The sequence below is a fragment of the Elephas maximus genome, chromosome 16 (assembly GCF_024166365.1).
Source record: "Elephas maximus indicus isolate mEleMax1 chromosome 16, mEleMax1 primary haplotype, whole genome shotgun sequence".
Lineage (NCBI taxonomy): Eukaryota > Metazoa > Chordata > Mammalia > Proboscidea > Elephantidae > Elephas > Elephas maximus.
Genome location: NC_064834.1, coordinates 21353403 through 21380228, shown reverse-complemented (window position 1 = coordinate 21380228; position 26826 = coordinate 21353403). Strand labels below are relative to the sequence as shown.

The 26826-nt window shown below is 37.3% G+C and overlaps 1 protein-coding gene across 4 annotated transcripts in view; it reads right to left on the bottom strand.

Moving 5' to 3' along the window:
* CTNNA3 (catenin alpha 3) overlaps positions 1–26826 on the bottom strand; it is a 1852175-nt gene that overhangs the window by 578897 nt on the left and 1246452 nt on the right. For all 4 annotated transcript variants that reach the window (XM_049856013.1, XM_049856014.1, XM_049856011.1 and 1 more), the window contains one exon: positions 14140–14296. In XM_049856013.1, coding sequence (XP_049711970.1) covers positions 14140–14296 — 157 coding nt within the window. The remainder of the gene's footprint in view (positions 1–14139; positions 14297–26826) is intronic.

Sequence of the window (26826 nt, the reverse complement as noted above, 5' to 3'; positions counted from 1 at the left end):
TGACATTAATTACATTCACCAAGCGGTGCAACCATTACCACTATTCTTTAAAAAAAAAGAAATTATCACCCCAAACACACCTCTTAAGTGATAGTAGATTTTCTCCATGAGTTTAAGCCCTCTCTGTGGTAACTAACAACAACCACAACATTTGTATTAAAAATAGTCCCAAGATTAGGTGCAGAGTTTACTTACACTTACATCAACAAAGAGTTGTGAACCTGATTAACAAGCCACCTAGAGTAATATGTTCCCAAACTCTTCCTTAAGCCTGGTACCAGCAAAGGAGCAGTAGATGGAAGATGAGAAATTACTCTATCAGACATAAAGATTGTTCGGAGATTGGAACGTTAGGAAACAGGAAATGTAATGACTCCTGTGTGCTGAATGAAGGAAGGATCAGGACATTCATTTTTTAAGTAACCTTGATCTAGAGTCAACCAATATTGTTGAGGGTACTCTGACACAATCACTCTGCTATGCACTTTCTGAATCATTGTCTACTTTAGTTCCAAAGATGATCTGTCAGGCAGAAGTTATTACTCCCATTTTACAGAATAAAAAAACAAGGGGTGAGAAGCAATTTTCCCAAGGCCACATAGCTAGTAAGTGAAAGAGGCCAAATGATCAACAGTAATTTCCTTTGCAAGATGACAGGCTGGAACTGTCTGTCCCTTGTTGTAAGTTGGATGGGGAACACTGAGGAGAAGGGTGAAAGAAATGGTGCCTGCATTCGATGCTGTTTTACCAAACCACCAGTTTGTAGCAAATTTCTGCCCCCTACACCCCATCAGTTCCAGGTAAATGTGCCTATTTATTGGCATATTAACATGTTGACCACACAGCATGGCATATGCATAAACCACTTTGAATTAGGAAGGTAAAATTATGCCATAGATAGCCCATAAACTCAGAGTTCTGAATCCATCCCACCAATTTAGCAGTCACATTCTAGGATCACTCTCCAGAAGGATGGAAAAGAAATCAACACTTACTAAGAATTAGATTAATGAATGATAAGAAATTTGATATTACGATGCATTTTAAATAACCAGGATTTAGACTTACTGCTATCAAATATACATGAATTTAAAAAGACTGATTCAGGAGGAAAAAGATAGTGGTTATAAAATATTTTATTACTGTCTGGGTATACAGAGATCAATGCAGTAATCAATGACCAACTGTGATTCCTTACATCTCGCTGATCATTACCAGGATATAAACGAGCCTACATAATTGGGAAGTTCAGCTAAGCTTCATTATAGAGGAAAGGAAAAATATACTGCCAGTCATTTTCTTTAGCTCACATATAGAAACTATTTGCATTAGGCAGTAATGACATTAACTGAAGGAAATTTCCTAACAACTAGATAGCATAGAGTGATAGATAAAAAGAGATGATTTGATTTTTTTACTTTATTTTCTGTATTATTTTTACTTAGGTTAATTGGACCTTAGCTAAGCCAAATAAGTCATGATGCATACTTGAAAACCTTTCACTAAAATCCTAAGAAAACCATGTTTATTAGTATCACTATCCATAGCCTGAAAATCATGCCAATGTCAAAATATGAACCTGGTTTTTTTTTAATTCCATGGAATAATTGAGTGGGTTAGTAGATGTTATAAGGAAATTACTTAACTATGTAATGCTCAGAATAAAACAAAAATATCCTAATAAAGTCATTTGTAAATGGCATATCTAAAATATGACAAGGAAGTGTTTTCCAGTTTGATTAAATGACATAATCACTATTTTATTACCATAATAATACAGAAAAAAACAATGCAAATATTACCATATGATAAATGCCAGATTTAAATTAAGTAATCTATTAGAAAAAATCAGAACATTCTTACAGAATCTCCAAGGTCCCCAAATGACAAAAATAAATTCAGTTTCTAAGGACAATAAGGAAGCATTGGAAAGAAAGGCTGGCTCATTAAAGCACGGTTGTCATTTATTTCTTCAATGGTAAGAGCCAAAGAAGGAACTGTCTTAGTTTTACTGCATGGATACAACACCTTATCTTAGTTGACATTGAATAAACTAATGTAAGGTATCAGATTATTGGCATACTATTAGACACAAGGCACTGTGCTAAGTGATATGGAGACATAGATGAACGATAACATTCCTACCCTCCAGAAATTACAAAATTATGCAAAAGACAAAACAAACAAAAAAAGTATAAGGCAAAAAGTGACAAAAGTTATAGCGTAAATTCCACATTATGACGGAGCATAGAAAAGGACTAGATGATAAAATTTTAAAGGAGAAAGTGGTTTTCTAATCTGAAAATTTCAGCGGATTGAGATGTGTATAGTGAAAAGGACAGAAAATTACATCCCATGAGGAAATGCTATGTAGGGATAATTTTTCTTTTAATAATAATCAAACTGTACTCTGATATGGCATATTATGTATTAAAGATGATAACGGTTATGTGGTCACTTATTGCAAAACAGTAATACAAAATCACATTTTCTTCATTTTTCTATACCAAATACGCCACAAGGCAGTAAGAAGTCAAATGAAAGAATTCTCCACCATCTTCCAACATATCATTTGCATTGGTGCACATTTTTCAAAAGAAATAGAAGAGATACACATAGGAAGAGAATTAGAATTGAACTAGTCATAAACCAGAAGACATGGATACTAAAAGTCCAAGAGTAATTGGATTATCGTTGTAGAAAACATATACATCAAAAAATCATGCCTGTAACTCTTTGAGGGTCAATTCCCAAATTTATCTGCTACAATAGTATTTAAAATTCATTCTTATACTAAAATGTCACGGTCTGGGTCAAAGAAGTAGAAATGTGGTATTTTATTATCAGTGAGTGTAACCTCTGTTTAGATGCACAAGGAATTCTTCTTAGTCTTGTTTTATAGATAAGCAACATTTCTTCACAACAACAAAATCTTTAAAATTTTAAAGGCTTTTTATATATTTTTTTTTTAAAAAAAAAGCTAACAAGAGGAATCTCCACAAAATATCCTTTTATAGTTTCCAGGGGGAAAAAAAGCTGATCTTTCATGGAAATCTAATCAAGGTGTGCTTCCTTATGGCTCCTTACATACGCATCATTGCCAGATAGACTGAATTTTTACATATTACTTAAAACTTCTGACAATTTAACGGTGCTCAGCCAGATGCTATTAAAAGTACAGCATTTTCATTTTTTCTTCACAGTTCTTTTTCCAAAGGCCCATTAGAGTGTTCTCTACTGTCATGGCAATCATTTAGGTTCGTGACATAAAACGTTTGAAAGACATACATCCCACATTTCATATCACTTGTTAGTGCCTAATTAAGCAGAAAAATTTAAATTTAGTGAATTACAAAATCAAATTGAAAACACACCAGGTTTTACATCAGGAAATAAAGATCTTAGCACATAAACCTTGAGCACTAGAGGGAATAAGCTTCATCTTTTACCTTGGTGAAGGGTGCAGAGTGATCATTTTGTGCAATTATACAGCTAGGAGAAGACCTGATTTGGAAACAGTACTACATCAAAAAGAAATCACTTTGCATAGCTATGCTTAATTTTTTGCAATCTGCTTAGAATAGTTATGCTACATATACATACTGGCTTTACTCTAAAGCTTGCGTTCAGTGATTCTGAAATATAGTCAGTAAATTCTGCACTCCTTCACTTGGAGACTGCTGTCGTAGAAATCAAATGGGAGTTTATCCAAGTAAAACAGATTTAATTAAATGTTTATTAGGTATCTGCAAAATACAAAGCACTGTACAAGGCACCGCAATGAAGTAAAATCTAACAGTCTGTACACATTCATGGTTTTTAGTTGCTTCTCCTTTGACTTTATTTTTTACTAATTTTGTGGGTTTTGTTTGTTTTTTACATTTATTTTCCAGAATCTCACTAACTTCCAGGGGATAGAGGGAAAAGAGAAAGTCTTATTTTACCACTAAAATCATATTTAATCTAGTTCAAAGGGATTTTTATTTTGCCTTTTTATAACCATACAAAATTATCCTGCTGCGTCTGCATGAACACTCATGGATTTATAGAGCAAGGGACTTGAGTTTTTGTTATTTGATTCAACAGGGGAATGAGTAACAAATCAAGAGCCAGCTTTAAGAGTTAGGTATATCTTTCTCCCTAATTCAGGAAGGTTCTGGACGGAAAACTCAGAATCATGGTCTAAACATGACCTCCATATTTTGACATTAAAAAAGGAAAAAATGCAGAAAATAATTTGAGAGGCAGCACAGTTTTTTATAGGAGATAATAGGCAGCCACAACTATACCATTTATTGAATTGAAACTATGAAAAATTCAGAGTTCTCTGTGATAGATTTATGTCTATCAAACACGATTATACCAGCGAAAGTCACTCCTGGTGGGACAATGATTGCAGAAATATTAAGGTCTTGGAATAAATGGTTCTACACATATTAATGGTAGCATTTCTTGTGAAAAACATGTAAAAAAAAAAAAAAAAAAAAGCCATGTACTAAAGTAAAACAAAACAAACACGAACAATATGGAACCACAAAAATATTGATGCAAGAAAATTATAAACTTATTTATTTAAACAGTGATAGTATAAATATACCATGCTTTATTAAAGTGCTTTTAAGCAACACTGTCACCACATATTTTTTGTTAAATGCGATAAACAGAAGCTAGTAAAACTATAACTGATTTATCAGTTTAGAATAAGTTTCCATTGTTCCTTAGCAGCTTTTTATACTTTGGATATGATGTTAGCTTAAGATGAAATGGTCAGAAACACCTTACACATTTTTAAATAACCATATTTTAGAACCTAGTTAACAAAGAGTCAAGTCACAAGGCTGTCTCCATGAAATTTCTCATGTAGGTAGGTGAACAGGATTTATATACAATTTATTATGGAAATACAAAGTACATAAATCACGGTCAAAACAGTACGGTAGATTCAAGTTTTCAAGGAATATTAAATAATGGCATGGGGATTTAAATTTTGTTATATTCAATTCTTTAGATACTGTCATGGATTGAATTGCGTCCTCCAAAAAATGTGTGTATCAATTGGGCTGGGCCATGATTCCTGGTATTGGGTGATTTTCCTATATATTGTAAATCCTGCCTCTATGTTAATGAGGGAGGATGGGCAGCAGTTTTGTTAGTGAGGCAGGACTCAACCTACAATATTGCACTGTGTCTTGAGGCACTCGCTTGAAATATAAAAGAAAGAAGCAAACAGAGAGACAGCGGGACCTGATACCAACAAGAAAACAGTGCCAGGAGCAGAGTGTGTCCTTTGGACCTGAGGTTCCAGCACTGAGATGCTCCCAGACCAAGGGAAGATTGATCCATCACAAGGACCTTCCTCCAGGGCTGGCAGAGAGAGAAAGCCTTACGCCCTGAATTCAGACTTCTAGCCTACTGCACTGTGAGAGAATAAACTTTTTGTTAAAACCACCCACGTGTGGTATTTCAGTTATAGCAGCACTAGATGACTAAGACAGATAGCAGAAAAAAAAAACCAAACTCATTGCCGTCAAATCAATTTTGACTCAGAGCGATCCTACAGGACAGAGTAGAACTGCCCCATAGAGTTTCTAAGGAGCAGCTGATGAATTCAAACTGCCTACATTTTGGTTAGCAGCCAAGCTCTTAACCACTGCACCACCAGGGCTCCTATTTAGATACAGCAAAAGCAAATACATTCCTTTTGCTCATGACTGTTTTCACAGGTAACGTTAGAACTATTAAAAAAAAAAAAAAATACATCTAAGTGTTATCCACAACTGAAAGTTTCTAAAATCAACTAAAATAAAAAAGTTATTGGGAGCTGTCTGGCCATCAGTCTAGATGTCAATGAATATTTTAAAAATCAATACATTACAATTAAATGTTAGATTTTTGGTATCTTTAAGTACATAATTTTTTTTTCTAGTTTAGATTTTTAATAGTCATATTCTAAACCTACCATGTGACAGGTAGTGTATTAGCATTATGAAAGCCTGAAATCTCTAGCAGCTGGTTCTCTACTAGTAAATTTATGTTACAAGGCGAAAGCAAGCATTTATAATATTACAACGATCATATCTTGGACTTACTAGTGAGTGGGAAATGGGTGAGAAGGAGAAATTTTCCTTCTAATCCCTTGCATACTCTCTAAAATTACCCATAAGATTCACCTTATGAAGAACTTTTATTAATCCCAATTAAGCTGATTAATTGTATGTGCTTAGACTCGATGGCAGTGGGTTAGAGTTGAGACAATGCCCAGACATAACTGAATGCAAATGAAATTACGAGACTAACTTTGATTCTCTTTTGGTTGAACATCTATATCAATACTTATGGCTATGGCAAATGTTTTTTAATGCCATACATACAGTCACTGAGACAACTGAGCAAATCTTTTATGAAAACTGTATTTTATTATACAGAGCCTTTATAAGTACATAGCTGGTAAAAAAATAAAAAAATATTTTTTATTAGTTTTTACCTAGTACATCTACAGAGTTTAGGAAATATTTATTATATTTTTATGCAAGTCTAAAATACAAACCCTTAGCACTATTCATGCAATCAGCAAGGTTATTGATGATTACTCCAGCTCTACATTAAAGTTGTGGTAGAAATTCTTTAATTCGACTGATCTTGACAAAGTCAAAAAAGGAATTCCAACGATGGCTTTTCTAAAGATCTGACTCATATTCAAACAACAGTCCTGCAGTATACCTATCGTTCATTCAAATGAGATTGTCTTCAGTGAACCTACCTGTTAGTGCATGGGAAAACATGTGATAAATTCCAGTTCACATGCCGAAACTACTCTTTAGCCATGTCAATACAGGCAGTAATTCAAAATGTAATTATCAATAGAGCAATAATGAATTACTTTGTGGGAGCCTGTTCAATCATTTTTGAATACATGCTTTCTCCTTGTCTTTTCATGACTTACGTAAAGCTGTGTCTACAATTTCTCTTCAGTCTCCAAAATGATCATAGAACTGCATATCATTACATGAAAATGTAATCTCAGAGAATCCAGGGTGAATATATATATAATTTATAACAATGACAAGTCTGTCTTTTTTTTTAGCCAGTGGCATAGGCCGTCCTGCATGTAATTTACCACCATCAGTGGTTTAGAAGATCCTGGCTGCAGGTCATCACCAGATTAGCCAAATGAGGAAAAGTGACTTTCTTGGTAAATGGAAACCCGAGTTATTTAGCCTAACGTGGTTCCAGTCCTCAAGCTGGTCCTCACCTTCCTATTGTTACGCCTCAGATGTGTCAATCTTATGCTTTAATTTCTTGGAAAATGAGGAAACACCTGTTTTATATTTAATTTACTTTACTTTCGCTTCTAAAGCAATTAAAGCATTATTTAGCTCTATACCACCTACTTCTCAAGAATACTTTTTGGCATCTGGAGTCAGTGTTCTGAAAAACTGATATAGTCTACGATATTCTCATTTAAAACCTTAGATGACTCGCCTTTTCTATAAAAGTTCAAGGCTCTATTACTTGCTAACTTTTCAAGCCCAATCTTAATCCAGGTGTACTAGATTGACTATGCTCCTGCCATCCTGGCCAAACGTGCTGTTCTTTGAGCCCACTGTTCACCTTCATAGGCATTTGTCCGTGCTTTTCTCTCTTTCTGGGGTGCTGCTTTTCCAATGTCTTCAAGGCCCAACTCATCAACTACCTCCTTAAAAATGTTTTCCCCAATACCCTGACAATCAAGTAGCATTTCATAGCATTTTTGTTGTTGTTGTTGTTGTTAGGTGTCATTGAGTCAGTTCTGACTCATAGAGACCCTATGTACCACAAAATGAAACACTGCTCGGCCCTGCACCATGCTCACAATCGTTATGCTTGAGCCCACTGTTGCAGCCACTTTGTCTATCCACTCATTGAGGGTTTTCTTTTTTTCTGCTGATCCTGTACTTTACCAAGCATGATGTCCTTCTCCAGGAACTGATCCCTCCTGACAACATGTCCAAAGTAGGTAAAACACAGTCTTGCTATCCTTGCTTCTAAGGAGCATTCTGGTGGTACTTTTTCCAAGACAGATTTGTTTGTTCTTTTGGCAGTCTATGGTCCATTCAATATTCTTCGCCAACACCACAATTCAAAGGTGTAAATTCTTCTTCGGTCTTCCTTGTTCATTGTCCAGCTTTCATTTAGAGTCTGGTTTATACACATTAGACTGTGAGTTCCATGGAAAAAAAATTGTTATATCTTTTCCACTTTTAATTCCTTCCTCATTTCTCAGCATACTGTCATGCACGTAGTGGATATTCAATACAGTTTTATCAAAATTCATTTTTGAAGAATACAATTAAAACTCTCAATTTTAAAAGGATATATTTGTATTTGAAGCACTTCATATTGTGATGCCTTTTTTAAAATCTCAACTGTGTATAGTTTAAAGAGATACATATGTTGTATAGTAATAAAACAAAAAAACCAAACCTGTTGCTATACAGTCAATTCCGACTCATAGTGACCCTACAGAACCAAGTAGAACTGCTCCGTAGGGTTACTAAGGAGCGCCTGGTGGATTTGAACTGCTGACATTTTGGTTAGCAGCCATAGCTCTTAACCAGTACACCACCAGAGTACAGTAATAGGTCATCATTATTATATTGTATAATTTATATGTTAATAGGTAATATGTACTTATGTTATATAATTCATCTTTCCATAGATATTCACTATACAGTTGTCCCTTGGTATCCTTGGGAGATTGGTTCCAGGATCCCCTGACACCCAGACACCCAAATCCTCAGATGCTCAAATCCCTTATATAAAGTGGTGTAGTATTTGCATATAACCTAAGCACATCCTCCTGTATTCTTTAAATCATCTCTAGATTACTTATAATACCTAATACAATGTAAGTGCTATGCATATAGTTGTTATACTGTATTGTTTAGGGAATAATGACAAGAAAAAAAGAAGTTTGGACATGTTCAGTATAGATGCAACCATTGTAGGACTAACTACACAGTACACATCAGACTCGAGGCAAACAATGCTCAAACAAGGAGTGCTGGAGAGAGATTGAGGACCTATGAAATGGAGGTAGGCTACAGCAGGGTATGCGTACACATCACTTTTTTTTTTGAGTATTTTCTATCTGCGGTTGGTTGAATCTGCAGATGTGGAACCTGCGGATATGGAAGGCCAACTGTATTGGTCATCTTCCACCTCTATTCCATAAACGCCGTGTTGGGATTTAATAGTGCTTAGTTTGTGCACAATTAACATTTTGATCTTGCTAGGATGATTATGTTTTCATTTGGTATTAATTTATGAAAGAAAACTGAAAAACTATTTTCATTTTACTTTGCCAAATGATATAGATTATAAGGTTGTAGAAGTCAAAGATCACGTTCACTAAAATGTCATAAACAAAGAGCTCTTTGTTAGTGGATTTTGATGACAGTATCAGTTATCCTGTGTCACTAAGTCAAGGTCACAGATCATTGCGATGATTAATGCTGAAAGTTATTTTTTATAATTTGAATGTTTTAAATAGTCATTTCAAGGCTGAACACAGTCAATGACAGCATAAGACATAAACCTTAAAAAATTAATCTTGATGCAGAATTAAAAAGAGGCATAAATGCTTTTATTCATTCAGCAAATATCTATTGTGGGCATTCAAGCAAAACTGTGGAAGCTAAGGGTTTCATTAGGAGAATTCTGTGATAATTCAGGTACAACATGGTGGCTTAACTGCAGTGGCATCCGTGGACTTTGAAAAAAGTGGGCAAATTAAGAGAAAGTTAGGATATAAACTAAAAGAGATCTTCAAGTACCCTTCAGTATGACCTTTTAGTTGCAACTGATTGTTTAACCACCGCACCACCAGGGATCCTAATGGGCTGCTAGAACTTGCTTATATCAGCGCACAATAGCCAATTCTCTGCAGCTCTTCCCAACTCAGAGTTTAATGGCATCACCTTGGTAGCCGGAAGCTTATGCACAAGGAAGTATTTACGCCACAGAAATTGGTATGTGCTAATTATCAGGACTCCCCTCTTCCTCAGCCTCCTAATCAGTTCAACTTTTATCGGCATTTTCTAAGCCTATCGTGGAAATCCCAGTACACTTTGCCAGTAATTGGTCCAGGAGTGGGTATGGAACCAAGTTCTGGTCAACGACAAGTAAGAAATTTTAAGAAAAGTTTTATGGGGAGGATTTCCTCCTTAATAAGATAAAGCCACAAGTCCCCTTTCCTTTCTGCTTTAGGTGGTATTGCGTGAGGATGTAATGCTTTAAGATTCAGCCATGTGGGAAAGTGAACAGAACCCAGAGATGCTGACATAGAGCATTAATAGCCTTGAGCCACCATCATGCCAGGCATCTGAAGGGCAGGGCAGTAAGAGTAGTCTGCACTGGGTAGAGGAAATGAAAAGATGTATTGTCTGTAGAGAATTTAAAAACAATACTGTAAGAGATTAAATATTAGTCTGCTTTTTATTATCACCCTGTACTAGCAATTCTAAACTATGTCTGCAATAAAATACTCCTCCCTACGTGTTGGACTGCTCCTATCCAAGTCCCTAGTATTCTACGGTGAGTAAGCCTGGGACCAACTATCTCCCACATCTAGTTACATGAAATAATTAAATAGTTTTTACTACTTAAGCAATTTTTATGTGAGTTTTCTGTTACTTGCAGGAAAAATATTGTGAACCACCAAAGTAATCCATGGAAAGGAGCAGACACAGAAGGTTGCTGTGCCAGTAAATTCAGCACAAAAAGGAAAAACCACGGGGTCCTGTTTTGAGGACCCATAAACCAAAAACAAATCTGTTGCCACCAAGTTGATTCCAACTCACAGTGACCCAACAGGACATTGTAGAACTGCCACAAGGGTTTCCGAGAAGTGGCTGGTGGATTCAAATGCCAACCTTTTGTTTAGCAGCCAAGCTCTTAACCACTGTGCCACCAGGGCTCCTGAAATTCCGGACCTCCCACAGCTCTCATGACTCACTACCACTCCCAGCTGTGGTCCAGTCAATTCAGCTCACAGTGACCCCATGAGTATCAAAGCAGAAGTGTGCTCTATAGGGTGTCAGTGGCTGATTTTTCAGAACTAGATCATCAGACCTTTCTTCCGAGGTGTTTCTTGTTATACTGCAGACTTGAGACTTTCAGTTAGGGGTCAAGTGAATTAACCCATTTGCAACACCCAGGAATCTCTCATGAAAAGAAGCTGAAAAACAAACCCGTTACCATTGAGAAGACTCCAAATCACGGCAAACCCTACGTAACGGAGTAGAACTGCCTCGTAGAGTTTTTCTTTATGGAAGCCACCAACCTTTAGGCTAGTAGCTGACAGCAAACCATTTGCGTCACTCCAAAAAACAAAAAACGAAACCTGTTGCCATCGAGTCAATTCTGACTCATAGCGGCCCTATAGGATAGAGTAGAACTGCCCCATAGAGTTCCCAAGGAGCGCCTGGTGGGTTCAAACTGCTGACCTTTCGGTTAGCAGACATAGAACTTAACTACTATGCCACCAGGCTTTCCCGCATCACCCAAGTCCTATCAATTTTGGTTCCTGTTCTTTTGTACCCAGGTGAGTCTCCTTATCGTGCCTTCAGTATTTTTATATTAAACTGCCTGTCATGGATTGAATTGTGTCCCTCCAAAATATGTGTCAACTTGGTTAGGCCATGATTCCCAGTATTGTGTGGTTGTCCTCCATTTTGTGATTTTCCTGTGTGTTATAAATCATAATCTCTGCCTGTGGTTAAAGAGGATTAGGGTGGAATGTAACATCCATGCTCAGGTCATATCCCTGATCCAACATAAAGGGAGTTTCCCTGGGGTGGGGCCTGCACCACCTTTTATCTTACAAGAGATGAAAGGGAAACAAGCAGAGAGTTGGGGACCTCATACCACCAAGAAAGCAGTGCCAGGAACAGAGCTCATCCTTTGGACCTGAGGTTGCTGCGTTGAGATGCTCCCAGACCAAGGGAAGACTGATGGCAAGGACCTTCCTCCAGAGCTGACAGAGAAGGCCTTCGCCTGGAGCTGATGCCCTAAATTTGGACTTGTAGCCTACTAGACTGTGAAAGAATAAATTTCTCGTTGTTAAAGTCATCCACTTGTGGTATTTCTGTTACAGCAGCACTAGATGACTAAGACACTGCCTTTACATCAATTAGTATAAGTAGGTTACTTTGCCTTGTAACCAAAAGAACCGACTAAAACACAGAACCTAGCATTTCCTTAGAAGTGAGGATTGTGAGATTTAATCTTATTTACTTTGGACAGGTTATCAGGAGGGACCAGTCCCTGGAAAAGGACATTATGCTTGGTAAAGCAGAGGATCGGCAAAAACAAGGAAGACCCTCAAAGAGATCGATTGACACAGTGGCTGCAACAATGGGCTTAAGCACAACAATGATTGTGAGGATGGCACAGGACCAGGCAGTGGTTCATTCTGCCATACATAGTGTCACTATGGGTCAGAACAAACTGAATGGCACCTAACAACAAACATAGCATTTAATAATTAAATTACAAGAGACTGTCCCCATATAAGATGTGTTTTGTCTTCACATCTCAAAATATATACTAAGGGAATATGAAATAGACAAAAAATGCTTAACTTTGCTTTGCTTCTAATAATTAAAATTAGGATTTATCTAAATGTTAGCAAAAGCAGTAATGTTAAAATGATTTTTTGAAAAGTATGTGTTATGTGAAAAAAGCAAATAATTATATATGGCGTAGCACAATTATTTGAAAGTATTTTTAAAATGCATAGAAAAGCGCTTGAAAGAAATAAATCAGATGTCCATCGTTTTATTTCTGAACGAGGGGTATGAACAAGTTGCCAGGTCAGTTCTGACTCACGGAGAGCCCATGTATTTCAGGGCAGGACTGTGCAGGTGATTTTCAGAGCAGATCTTTCAGAAGTAGATCACGAGAACTTTCTCCAGAGGCCCTTTTGGGTAGACTCAAACTTCCAACCTTTTGGTTAGTAACTGAATGCTTAACTATTTGCTCCACCCGTAAATTCCTGAATATGGAATATGAGTCTATTTATATTTTCTCCATACGTTTTCTGTATTTTCAAAATAGGTTATTCTACAGAAATGAAATTATTTTAAAATTATTCATTAGCATATATTTTCTTTTTATCAACATATTATGAAAAAATACAAGCAATAGCTCCGGACGGGCATATATACATTTATGAAAGTAATGGACTTGACAGGTTAGACAGAAATCCAACATCAAGAAACTAAAAAATAAAATGATGTTAGCTAGTCATAAGTGTTTGCATTTTTTCTAAAAGAATACTATCACATTCCAGGAAACTCCTTTTCTCAAAAAAAGGGTGGGGGAGGAGGAGGGGGATAACGTAACTTACTTTAAAGAGAAGTTTTAAGTTGCCTTTTAAGAGGAAACAAAAGGCCAACAAGTGTTTAGTTCTTTGCTGTTACAGTACTTTAATAAAAACATGAGTTATGCTTCTGAGGTTGGCTGTTTATGACAGTGACTTCATGATCCTGTGGGAAGCCATTCTGATCTGTGATGAGAGGCTTGTCTGGGTCTCATAGGGAATTTCAAGCCTCTCTATCTTTGCTGTAGTTAGATATTTAGATTTGTTTCTTGAATTCCTGACACCAGATCCACTCAAAAATATATGCTGCTTGTTGAAGTATCTTAATCTCAAATCAGTGAAATGTTTTTCCATATATATATATATACACACATACATTTTCCTGAGTAGTTTACTAGAATTTGGCTGGGAAAGAAGTACAGGGAATACAAAAGGTTATATTACAGCAAAAACAAAATAAAAGCTGATTTATTGTAAAAGCCAGGAAGAGCCTATGACTTCTAGCTACCATTTTCTATTATGCTTTGACCATGACTGAGAGTTTTCTTTAGAGATATAATAAAAACTGATGAATTATAAGGAGTACAGGGCATGAGGCTTATAATCCTAGAACCATTAATGGCACACCTGCTGCTACTACATAACACCACATTGCTTTCAGAAAGTCCATCAATAAAAACATCTCATTATATTGCATACAGTTAATTATATTGACTATTATCCTGCTGAAAACATCAACAAGAGCTAATTCATAATTTAGAAAATCAAAAACCTACCAGATACAGCAAGGAAGTCATCAATGCTCGTAATGTCATCTACAGCTTCGGTGAGGACGTGTATGTGATTCTCCCATGTGCGCTTGTACATTTCCATCGTGTTTTTGACCACTTGGCTCTTGGGTCTTGCAGCCAAAGCAAGTGCAGCATTAATAACCTATAAAAATGTAGAATGTTTACATGGTAATTTCTTTGGGAATATTTATCATTGTGCAGATGACAGATATATTTTTTAAAGATTAGATATGTTCATCCTTTAACAAAAAGGAAACCAGTAAAATGTCCCACAATTAACTTCATCTTTTGGTAATAATTTAATTTTAAAAGTATTTATTGAATGCCAATGCACCAAGAGCTACAGGAGATATAAAAATAATTTGTGACTGCCTTTAAAGACCCTTTAGATGACTCAATGGGATGAGTAACTACATAATACTACAATGCAATCCAATATACAATAAATACCATAAGAATGAATAATGGGCAGTAGGCTTTAGAGAGCAGAGAGAGCACCTTTACCTAAATGCTAAGGGAAGAATGGTATTTGAACTGATCATTTGGATTCACATGCACAATTTGGTAGAGAATGTCCATTATATAGAAGTGGAATAAGAGCTTTGACTTAAGTGCTTGTAGAATTTCACCAGTAGATATTCACTCACTCACTCATTCATTCACTCACTACATCAAATATATATTCAGTTCTGACTCAAAGTGATCATATAACAGAATGAAATTCTGCACAGTCCTGTGCCATCCTCACAATTGTGCTATGTGTCGAGCCCATTGTTGTGACCAGTGTGTCAATGAATCTTGTTGAGGGTCTTCCTCTTTTTTGCTGACCTACCTTACTAAGCATGATGTCCTTTTCGAGGGACTGTTCCCTCTTGATAACTTGTCCAAAGTACGTGAGACTAAATCTCACCATCCTCCCTTCCAAGGAACATTCTGGCTGTATTTCTTTCAAAACAGGCATGTTCTTTCTTCTGGCAGTCCATGATATATTTAATACTTTTTGCCAATACCATAATTCAAAGGTGTCAATTATTCTTTGGCCTTCCTTATACATTGTCCAGCTTTCATGTGCACACGAGGCAATTGAAAATATCATGGCTTTGTCCAGGTGCACCTTAGTCCTCAAGGTGACATCTTTGCTATCTAACATTTTAAAGAGGTCTGTTGTAGCAGATTTACCCAATGCAATACATCATTTGATTTCTTGGCTGCTACTTTCGTGGGCATTAATTGTGGATCCAAATAAAATTCAATCCTTGACAACCTTAATATTTCCTCCATTTACCATGATGTTGCTTACCGGTCCAGTGGCGAGGATTTTTTGTTTTATTTATGCTGAGGTGTAACCCATACCAAAGGCTGCAGTCTTTGATCTTTGTTAGTAGTTGCTTCAAGTTCTCTTATTTTTCGTCAAGCAAAGTTGCATTATTTGCATGTTGCAGGTTGTTAATGAGCCTTCCACAAATCCTGGTGCCACGTTCTTCTTCATGTAGTATAGCTTCTTGGATTATTTGCTCAGCATACAGATTGAGTAAGTACGATGAAAGGATACAACCCAGACACACACTTTTCCTAATTTTAAACCATGCGGTATCCCCTTATTCTGTTAGAACAACTGCTTCCTGCTCTACACACAGGTTCCACATGCGCACAATTAAGCATTCTGGGATTTCCATTCTTTGAAATGTTACCCATAATTTGTTATGCTCCACACAGTCAAATACCTTTGCATAGTCAATAAAACACAGGTAAACCTCTTTCTGGTATTTTCTGCTTTCAGCCAAGATCCACCTGACATCAGCAACGATATCCCTCATTCCACATCCTCTTCTGAATCCAGCTTGAATTTTGGATGGTTCCCTGTCAATGTATTCCTGCCACCACTTTTGAATGATCTTCAGCAAAATTTTACTTGCGTATAACATTAATGATTATTGTTTGATAATTTCCACATTCTGTTGGATCACGTTTCTTTGTAATGGATACGAGACTTTCCAAAATACAAGTACCATGGCACGGGAGCTATTGTAAAGGTGGGCACAAGATGATGTCTACCACATGGGAGTGGCAGCCAACTTCATAAGGAAAGGAACACATCACAAAGGAGGTGATGTGCAAACTGAAACCTGAAAAAATAGGTAGACCTTAGTAGAAAAATAGGAGGTACGATACTTTCTAGGAAGAGGCAATAATATGTGCAAAGACGCAGAGATGAGACAAAGCCTAATCCCACCTTCTAGGGAATGTTAAGCAGAGAATGGGTAATTATGGAGTAGGAAAGAAATGAAGGAAGAAAATGGACAGAAGAGTGAACACACTTTTGGAAAATACCCAGATACAGGAGTAACGTAAAGGTGATAGAGACGGGAGAAATTATCAGAGAAAGAGGTAGGAAACTAAGCATTAAAGGGTCACAAGATGAGGAACGAGATCTTTTCAAAAGGTCAAATTCTGTAGGAGAGTCAAGAATAATGAGAACTATTGCTTTTATGGCAAAAGTGATCTGAATTTGAAAAATAGGAGTCACTGGTGTAGCAGTGTTAGTAACAGCATTCAGATTTCACCAAAACATAACAGTAACAGTAAAATGAAGCTTTTCTACTCAGTAACATACAACATGTGCTGTACTTTCAACAAGTTATTAGGGTAGAGGAGGGGAGAAATTGGTTGCTTGGAAAAATTATGTTGATACTCTCATTTATTTTTATGAAAGGGGAATACATTAAATATGAAGGAAACACACTAACTTTAGAAATAACTACTGTGCAGTATACTGTGACTTCACTTTTAGAGTTTTATTAACCTATTAACTTATAATGTACTTATGTGTACACTGCAAAGGCTCTAGTCTCTGGTGTTTCATTGTTCTTGCAATTGGACAACTGTGTACACATGTGGTTGTGCTGAAATTACACTTTCACAGAGACGCATACCTTTAAGAGTACTGGTGCAGAACCCTCAGTGGGGATATGGAGTCATGAATACAAGACAGGCTGTATTTCGTAATAACATTCTCAGTTCCACTGCTGATCCAATTTATCTGATTCAACACTTCAAACTATGAGAAAACATTTTCCTACTTGATTCTTGCTGATATTTAGCTTAAATATAAAAACAGAAACAATTCAGAAGATGAGCCAACCCTCTTTAAAAAAAAAAATTCGCACTTGCATCAACTCTGACTCATTGTAACCCCATGTGTGTCAGAGTAGAACTGTTCTCCATAGGGTTATCAATGGCTGATTTTTTGGATGTAGATCATCAGGTCTTTCTTCCAAGGTGCCTCTGGGTAGACTCAAATCTCCAACCTCCTGAAAAGAGAAACTGACAGTTCCACAATAATAATAGGAGGCTTCAACACACTACTTTTGGTAAAGAACACAACATCTAGAAAGAAACTCAACAAAGATACAGAAGAAATAAAGAGCACAATCAGCCAACTTAACCTCATAGACACATATAGAACACTCCACCCAACAGCTGCAAAGTATACATTCTATTCCAATGGACATGGAATGTTCTCCAGAAAAGAACACACCTTACGCTACAGAGCAACCCTCGACAAAATCCAAAACATTGAGATAATTCGCAGTATCTTCTCTGACCAAAACACCATCAAAGTACAAATTAAGAGCAGGGAGAGTAAGGAAAAAAAAATCGATTACATGGAAACTTAATAACACCCTGCTTAAAAATGATTGGGTAATGGAAAAAATCAGAGATGGAATCAAAAAATTCCTAGAATCAAACGAGAATGAAAACCCACCATACCACAACCTTTCGAAAACAGCAAAGGCAGACCTCAGAGGTCAATTTATAGCAATAGACACACGCATTGAAAAAAGAAGAAAGGGAGAAACTCAAAACATTAGCTACATAACTTGAACAAATAGAAAGAGAACAGCAAAAGAAGCCCACAGCCACCAGGAGAAAGGAAATAATAAAACTCAGAGCAGAAATAAATGCCATAGAGAATAGAAAAACAGAAAGAATCAACAAAACCAAAAGTTAGTTTTTTGAAGGATCAACAAAATCAACAAACCATCGGCCAAATTAACAAAAGAAAAACAGGAGAGGATGCAAATAACATAAATAAGAAATGAAATGGGGGACATTACAATATACCCAATGGAAATAAAAAGGATCATAACAGAGTATTACGAAAAACTATACTCCAACAAATTTGAAAACCTAGAAATGGACAAATTTCTAGAAACATGCTACCTACCCTAACACAAAATGATGTTGAAAATCTGAACAGACCCATAACAAGAGAAGAGATTAAAAAGGTGACTAAAAACAAAAACCAAAAAACTTCCAAGCAAAAAAAGCCCTGGCCCAGATGGCTTTACTGGAGAAGTCTACCAAACATTTAGAGAAGAGCTTACATCAGTACTACTCAAACTAATTCTGAACATAGAAAAGGAAGCGATACTTTCAAATTCATTTGATGAAACCAGCATAACCCTGATACCAAAACTTGGCAAAGACACCACAAAAAAAGAAAATTACAGACCAGTACCTCTCATGAACATAGATGCAAAAATTCTCAACAAAATTTAGCCAATAGAATTCAGCATTATATCAAAAAACAATACACCACGACCAAGTAGGATTCACACCAGGTACGCAAGGATGGCTCCACATTAGAAAATCAATCAGCATAATCCACCACATAAAGAAAAGGAAAGAATTACATGACCATCTCAATCAATGCAGAAAAGGCATTCGGCAAAGTCCAAAACCCATTCCTGATAAAAACTCTCAAAAAAATATGTATATAAGGAAAATTTCTCAACATAATAAAGGGCATATATGCGAAACCAATGGCCAACATCATTCTGAATGGAGAAAGGCTGAAAACATTCCCCTTGAGAACAGGAACAAGACAAGGATGCCCTTTGCACCACTCCTATTTAACATTGTGTTGGAAGTCCTAGCTAAAGCAATAAGGCAAGAAAAAGAAATAAAGGGCATCCAAATTGGTAACGAAGAAGTTAAATTGTCTCTATTTGCCAATGATACAATACTATACATAGAAAACCAAAAAAACTCCAGAAGAAAACTACTGGAACTAATAGATTCAGCAGAGTCGCACGATACAAGATAAATATAAAAAAATCAGTTAGATTCCTATGCACCAATAAAGGGAATGATGAAAAGGAAATCAGGAAAACAATACCATTTATAATAGCCCCCCAAAAAATAAAATACTTGGGAATAATTCTAATCAGGGATGTAAAAGACCTATACAAAGAACTCTACAAAGCACTACTGCAAGAAACCAAAAGAAATCTACATAAATGGAAAAACATGCCATGCTCATGAACAGACAGACTCAACATTGTGAAAATGACAATTCTACCCAAAGCAATTTATAAATACATTGCAATTCTGATACAAATATCAGCAACATTCTTTAAAGAGATGGAAAAACTTATCATTAACTTTATATGGAAAGGGAAGAAGCCCTGAATAAGTAAAGCACTATTGAAGAAGAAGAATAAACTAGGAGGGCACACACTACCTGACCTCATAACCTACTATACAGCTGCGGTAGTCAAAACAGCCTGGTACTGGTACAATGACAGATACATTGACCAAAGAAACAGAATTGAGAATCCAGATGTAAATCCATCCATCTATTGTCACCTGATCTTCGACAAGGGCCCAAAGTCCATCAAATGGGGGAAAGATAGCCTTTTTCACAAATGGTGCTGGCAAAACTGGATGTCCATCTGCAAAAAAATGAAACAGGACCCATACCTCACACCATATACAAAAACTAACTCAAAATTAATCAAAGACCTAAATATAAAGCCAAAAACTATGAAGTTCATAGAAGAAAAAATAGGATCAATGCTAGAGGCTCTAATACACAGCATTAACAGGATAGAAACCATAATCAACAACACAAGCTCCAGAGGATAAGCTAGATAACTAGGAACTTCTAAAAATTAAACACTTATGGTCATCAAAAGACTTCCCCAAAAGACTAAAAAGAGAACCTACAGACTCATAAAAAAAAATTTTGGCTATTACAAATCAGACAAAGTTCTAATATCTAAAATCTACAAGAAAATCCAACACCTCTACAACAAAAAGACAAATAATCTAATTAAAACATGGGCAAAGGAAATGAACAGATATTTCACCAAAGAAGACATTCAAGCACTCAACAGACACATGAGGAAAGGCTCATGATCTCTAGCCACTGGAGAAATGAAAATCAAAACCACAATGAGATACCATTTCACCCCGGTTTTACTGGCACGAAACAATAAAACAGGAAATAACAAATGTTGGACAGCCTTTGGGGATATTGGAAGTCTCATGCACTGCTGGTGGGAATGCAAAATGACACAACCATTTTGGAAAATGATATGGCACTTCCTTAGAAAGCTAGAAATAGAAAAACCATATGATCCAGCAATCCCACTCCTAGGAATAAATCCTAGAGAAGTAAGAGTTATCACACAAATAGGCATATGCACACAATGTTCACTGAAACATTGTTCACAATAGCAAAAAGATGGAAACAATCTAGATGCCCATCAATAGATGAATGGATAAACAAACTGTGGTACATACACACAACAGAATATTATACAATGATAAAGAACAATGATGAATCTGTAAAGCATCTCATACTATGGATGAATCTGGAGGACAGTATGCTGAATGAAATATGTAAATCACAAAAGGACAAATATTGTATAAGATCACTACTGTAAAAACTTATGAAAAGGTTTACATACAAAAAGAAACAATATTTGATGGTTACAAGGGAGGAGAGGGGTGAGGATGGAAAAACACTTAATAGACAATGGATAAGTGGGAACTTTGGTAAAGGATAAGACAGTACACAATACTGGGGAAGTCAGCACAACTTGTACAAGGCAAGGTCATGGTAGCTCCATAGACACTTCCAAACTCCCTGAGGGAACAAATTTCTAGGCTGAAGTCTATAGGGACCATGGTCTCGGGGAACATCTAGCTCAATTGGCATAACGTAGTTTATAAAGAATATGTTCTACATTCTACTTTAGTGAGTGACATTTGGGGCTTTAAAAGCCTATAAGTGGCCATCTAGGATACTCCAATGGTCTCAGCCCTTAGGGAGAAAGTAAGAATGAAGAAAGCTAAAGATACAAGGGAAAAATTCGTCCAAAGAACTAATGGATCACATCTACCATGGCCTCCGCCATACTGAGTCCAGTAAAACTAGATAGTGCCTGCTACCACCACCAACTGCTCTGACAGGGATCACGATAGAGGGTCCTGGACAGAGCAGGAGAAAAATGTAGAACAAAACTCTAACTCAAAAATAAAGACCAGGCTTGCTGGCCTGACAGAGACTGGAGAAACCCTGAGTATGGCCCCGGACACCCTTTCAGCTCAGTAATGAGGTCAACTCCTGAGGTTCACCCTTCAGCCAAAGATTGATCAGGCCCATGGAACAGAATAAGACTACAGTGGCGCACCAGCCCTGGGGCAGGGACTGGAAGGCAGGAGGGAACGGGAAAACGGGTAACAGGGAACCTGGGGTTGGGAAGGGAGAGTGTTGACATGTTGTGGCGTTGTTAACAAATGTCATAGAATAACGTATATTAACTGTTTGATGAGAAACTAGTTTGTTCTGTAAACCTTCACCTAAAGTAAAATTAAACAAAACAAAAAAACTTCAACCTTTTGGTTAGCGAGTGAGCACGTTAACCATTTGCACTAACCAGGGATCCATTCCAATGTCACAGCCCTAGCATTTTAACTATATATCTAGACAAAAATGACCATTCTTGGATTTTCTTCATGCACAGCTAAAAATGATTGAAATGAATTATATTGATTTCTGAAGAACTGTATTTCTTTGGATTATGATTGAGGTGGAATGTGTCAGGATCACCCCTGACCCTTTCAATCACCTAGTTGGTTGGTTCACCTTTGAAAGCACCTCTGTAATTTCAGACCCTTATTATATCTTAGCTGGACAATTTTAATAGCCTTCTAAATGATTTTCTACTTCTAGTTGCTACTTGCTCCAAGCCATTTTCCTCATTATAAACACAGTTTTCAAATCCAGAAGTGATCATGACACTCCCTTGCTGAAACCTTTGATAGAATCCCAGTTGGCCAAAGATAGAATCCAAATTCCTTTTCATTAATTCACAGTCTGCAACTCTTCATAGGCTGGCCTTTACTCTCTGCTATAACAATTCCCCTCATCCTAACCTACATTCCACCACACTGTCTTTAGCTCCACTTCCTGATCACATGATGCATCTCTATACTTCTGTGATTTTGTTCTTACAACTGAATCTGCCTTAATGCTCTTGCTCCATTCCTTGTCCTACTCTAGTCCATCTGGAGAAATGTTTATCTGTTACAAACCCTTTGAAATGTCACCACTAACTATGAAGCCTGTCCCATTCCCTAGTCCCATTTAGCTGAACTTGTCCTCTGTATTTTAAGACTACTTTGCCCATTGTAGTTATTATATTGCATAATTACATTGACACATGTCTGCTCCCAGATGATGAGCTCATTGAGAGGAGGGGCTGCAACTTATTCACCTTTGCTTCTTGGTATATACTACCCATCGACTCCACTGCTGTGAAATCTGACTCATAGCGATCCTCTGGGGCAGAGTAGAACTGTCCCATTGTGTTTCCAAGGCTGTAATCTTTATGTGAGCAGACTGCTACATCTTTTTCTCATGGAGCAGCTGGTGGGTTCGAACCACCAACCTTTCAGGTGGCAGCTCAGCACTTGGCCATTGCGCCACCAGGGCTCCTTTGGTGTATACTAAGCGTGTTAATCACAGTAACCGAAATATTCATAATCTCTGCCTAATAGAAACTGTTCTGCTCACAGCCAAGGCAGAAAGGGCCGCCATAAGGATTTGGGTTTGGCATAATTTCCTCTGCCTTCATTACTGTTTAGTTCATAGTCCAATTAAGAATAGACAATCCACAGGCTGTCCAGTAACTAACCATGGGGCATAATGTAAAAGGCTGAACTATTCTAATTTCTCTTGAAAATCTGAACTAGAACTTTTGGAGGAAGAGTTAGCTAAGCAATGGACACTAAAGCTGAAAATATGTTTAGAAAGAAGCCTTCAAGTAAAGTGAGAAGTAGAGAGGACTGATGGAGTTAGGGCCACGAGGGAGGTATGGCAAGCTAAAATTGTAAGGAAGAATAAACTCAAAGTAGGCAGAAGATAAGAGGTAAAGAAAATAATCAGTATAGAGTAAAGTAAGTCAGTGAATGGTGAGAGGAGACTGGAGCAAAAGCGTAAAAGGACCAACAGAGAAAACTCAGATAAACTCAGAGGGCAAAAGAGAGCTGGCAGTTGACTGTTTCTGAGAACTTCATAGTCCTGGTTTCCTGTCCACAAGAATAATATAAACAGTAATAATAATAAACACTAACACTCATAAAGCCCATAGTATCTGTCTTAGTCATCTTGTGCTGCTATAACAGAAATACCACAAGTGAGTGGCTTTAACAAAGTGAAATTATTCTCTCACAGTCTAGCAGGTCACAAGTCCAAATTCAGGGCATCAGCTCCTGGGGAAGGCTTTCCCTGTTGGCTCTGGAGGAAGGTCTGTATCATCTACCTTCCTTTGGCCTAGGAGCTTCTGCACACAGGAACCTCAGGTCCAAAGGACACCCTCTGCTCCTGGCACTGCTTTCTTGGTGGCATGAGGTCCCCCTATCTCTCTGCTCGCTTCTCTCTTTTATATCTCAAAAGAGATTGACTGAAGACACTACCTAATCTTGTAGATCTCATCAATATAACTGCCACTAATCCATCTCATGGAAACCCTGGTGGTGTAGTAGTTAAATGCTATGGCTGCTAACGAAGAGGTCAGCAGTTCGAATCCACCAGGAGCTCCTTAGAAAGTCTATGGGGCAGTTCTACTCTGCCCTATTGGGTCACTATGAGTTGGAATCGACTTGACAGCAATGGGTTTGGCTTTTTGGTTTTAATCCATCTCGTTACATCATAGTGATAGAATTTACAACACATAGGGAAATCACATCAGATGACAAAATGTAGACAATCATACAATACTGAGAATCATGACCTAGCCAAGTTAACAGATATTTTGAGGGGACACAATTCAATCCATGACATTATATTCCAAGCACTTTCTATGTAGAAACTCGTTCAGTTTTTACAACAACTTAATGTGGTAGACGCTATCATTATCCCCATTTTACAGACCCTAACCTAGTTATTTAGTGGAAGTGCTGTCACCCTAACTCCAGATTCCAAGCTATTATCTGTTATGCCATACTACCTTATGTAGCAGTCCTATGATAATTTACAATGTCATGAGTGAGTCTATATTCCTGAAAACCAAAGAGGCCTCACTGAAGGAAACATAACAATGCCTGATACAGGAAAAAAAAAAAAAAGTTTTTTTGAGTTGGGTTTTGTCAGGCAAGAAAAAAGGGCAGGGGAGCTGAGCAAGGTTATAGGAGTAGAACATGGAACCAAGGACTTGAGGGGAGCAATTGTAAGCCCCTTCCCCTTTGGATCTTGCTTCTGCTACCCCAACTACATGAGCTTTTTCTGACTTAGCACCCTGCTTGATCTTCCTTCTTCCTTCCTCATGGAAAAAAACAAAACAAAACCCAAACCTATTGTCATCCAGTCAATTCTGACTTGTAGCAACCCTATAGGACAGAGTAGAACTTCCCCATAGGGTTTCCAAAGAGCGCCTGGTGGATTTGAACTGGTGACCTTCTGGTTAGCAGCAGTAGCTCTTAACCACTATGCTACCAGGGTTTCCTCATACATAGAGTCCTGTCCAAATCCACTCCTTTTGGGCTGTGTATTGGGCCATATAGCCAACAACAACAACAAGTTGCCTTGGAGTTCATCCCTACTCATGGCAATTTTCTGTATGTCAGAGTAGAATTAAGCTTCATATGGTTTTCAGTGATTGATTTTTCAGTAGTTAACAGGCCTTTCTTCCAAGGTGCCTCTGGGTGAACTTGAATCTCCTAGTTGGCAGCTGAACATTGATCATTTGCAGACCCAGGGATGGAACATGAGGCAGCCCTCGCAAAGCCAGTTTAGTTAGTTTCTCCAGATCCGTTTTTCCCAGGCTTCCCACCCTTTCTACTAGTATATGTGGCTGAGTTCTCAGCATGCCTCAGTCTAAACCCCCTCACACTTTTATATTAAATCTGATAGATATGTTTTACTACATACTGTATTCATTTCTTTTGTCTTGGGAAACTCTGAAATATCTAAACCAGATTAAGAGTATTTAGGGTTTGCCAACTGTCTCAAGGTTTTGTCTGTTTGATTTTTGCCCCTGCTTCAGGTATCAAAAGCTTATGTTCAGGTCCTTACTGTACAGGCCCCTTCTAAGACCCTAGGAAAGGCCGTAGAAATGTGTTCGCATGGTCATTTCTTCCAGTGAAATTTGCCACAGGTATGTTGGGATACAGCTTAGGGGAAGTTGTATTCAGTTTGGATTTAGGGGCTAATTTTAGATGAGTTAAAGTCACTTCCACGTGTCTCCTTCACTGCACTCATACTTGTGGGCTGACATCATATTATCATAGAACCATTGGCTTTTTCTAATTACCCACCCCTCCCTCATCAACCTTCCCCTCAAAAAAAAAAAAGGTTAAAACAATTATCTTTCTAGTTTTCTACAGAAAGTGATGTTACAAAATAAATTGTTGATATGTTGTTATTTAAGAGAAGATCAACAAGTGTGCAGCCAAAAAAAGAAAAAAGAATTATAGAGGTTTATCTGACAGGTAACTAGTAGAAATATTATACATTTTTCTGAATTTTATGTTATTCCTGTATTTGTCAGCTTTTTAAAATCAGTAACTAGCTATTATTTACCGTCCAATTCTAAGTGAATATTCACTTATTTTTCATTCTAGAGGCCCGTAAAATTATATAAGCTTCAGTCCCCACACAGCCCACTTCTACCACAACCGAACAGTATATTTTTCATAAAAAGCTATGTCTTCTGAAATGATAAAATGAACACAGATTCCTCTGCAATTTTTTATCTGAACTCTGTGTCGATAACAACATGACTTTGCTTCCTTAAAGAACATAGCAGCACCAGATAAAGAAACCTTTTTTAATGTTGTAGAATAGCTAACCCTTTCAGAAGACAAGAAACTCCTTTCTCTGCACCCTCTCTTTTAGTGTGACAATTATTTTCTTCAAAGAATTCTCAAATTATTTCTAAAATTTGATTGTAAATGGAACAATACTGTAGTAATCATAAGAGTAACATTACTGAGGGCCTACAATATGCCAAGCTGTTTATAAATACTTGATTTGTGTTGTTGTTGTTAGGTGCCACCCAGTTAGTTCTGACTCACAGCGACTGTATGTACAACAGAACAAAACACTGCCCAGTCCTGCGTCATCCTCACAACCGTTCCTACGGTTAAGCCCATTGCTGCAGCTACTGTGTCAATCCATCTCCTCCAGTGTCTTCCTCTTTTTCACTGACTTTCTACTTTACCAAGCATGATGTCCTTCCCCAGGTACTGGTCCTCCTTGATGTCCAAAGTACATGAGAAAAATTCTCACCATTCTCAATTCCAAGGAGCATTCTGCCTGTACTACTTCCAAGACAGATTTGTTCATTCTTCTGGCAGTCCATGGTATACTTGATATTC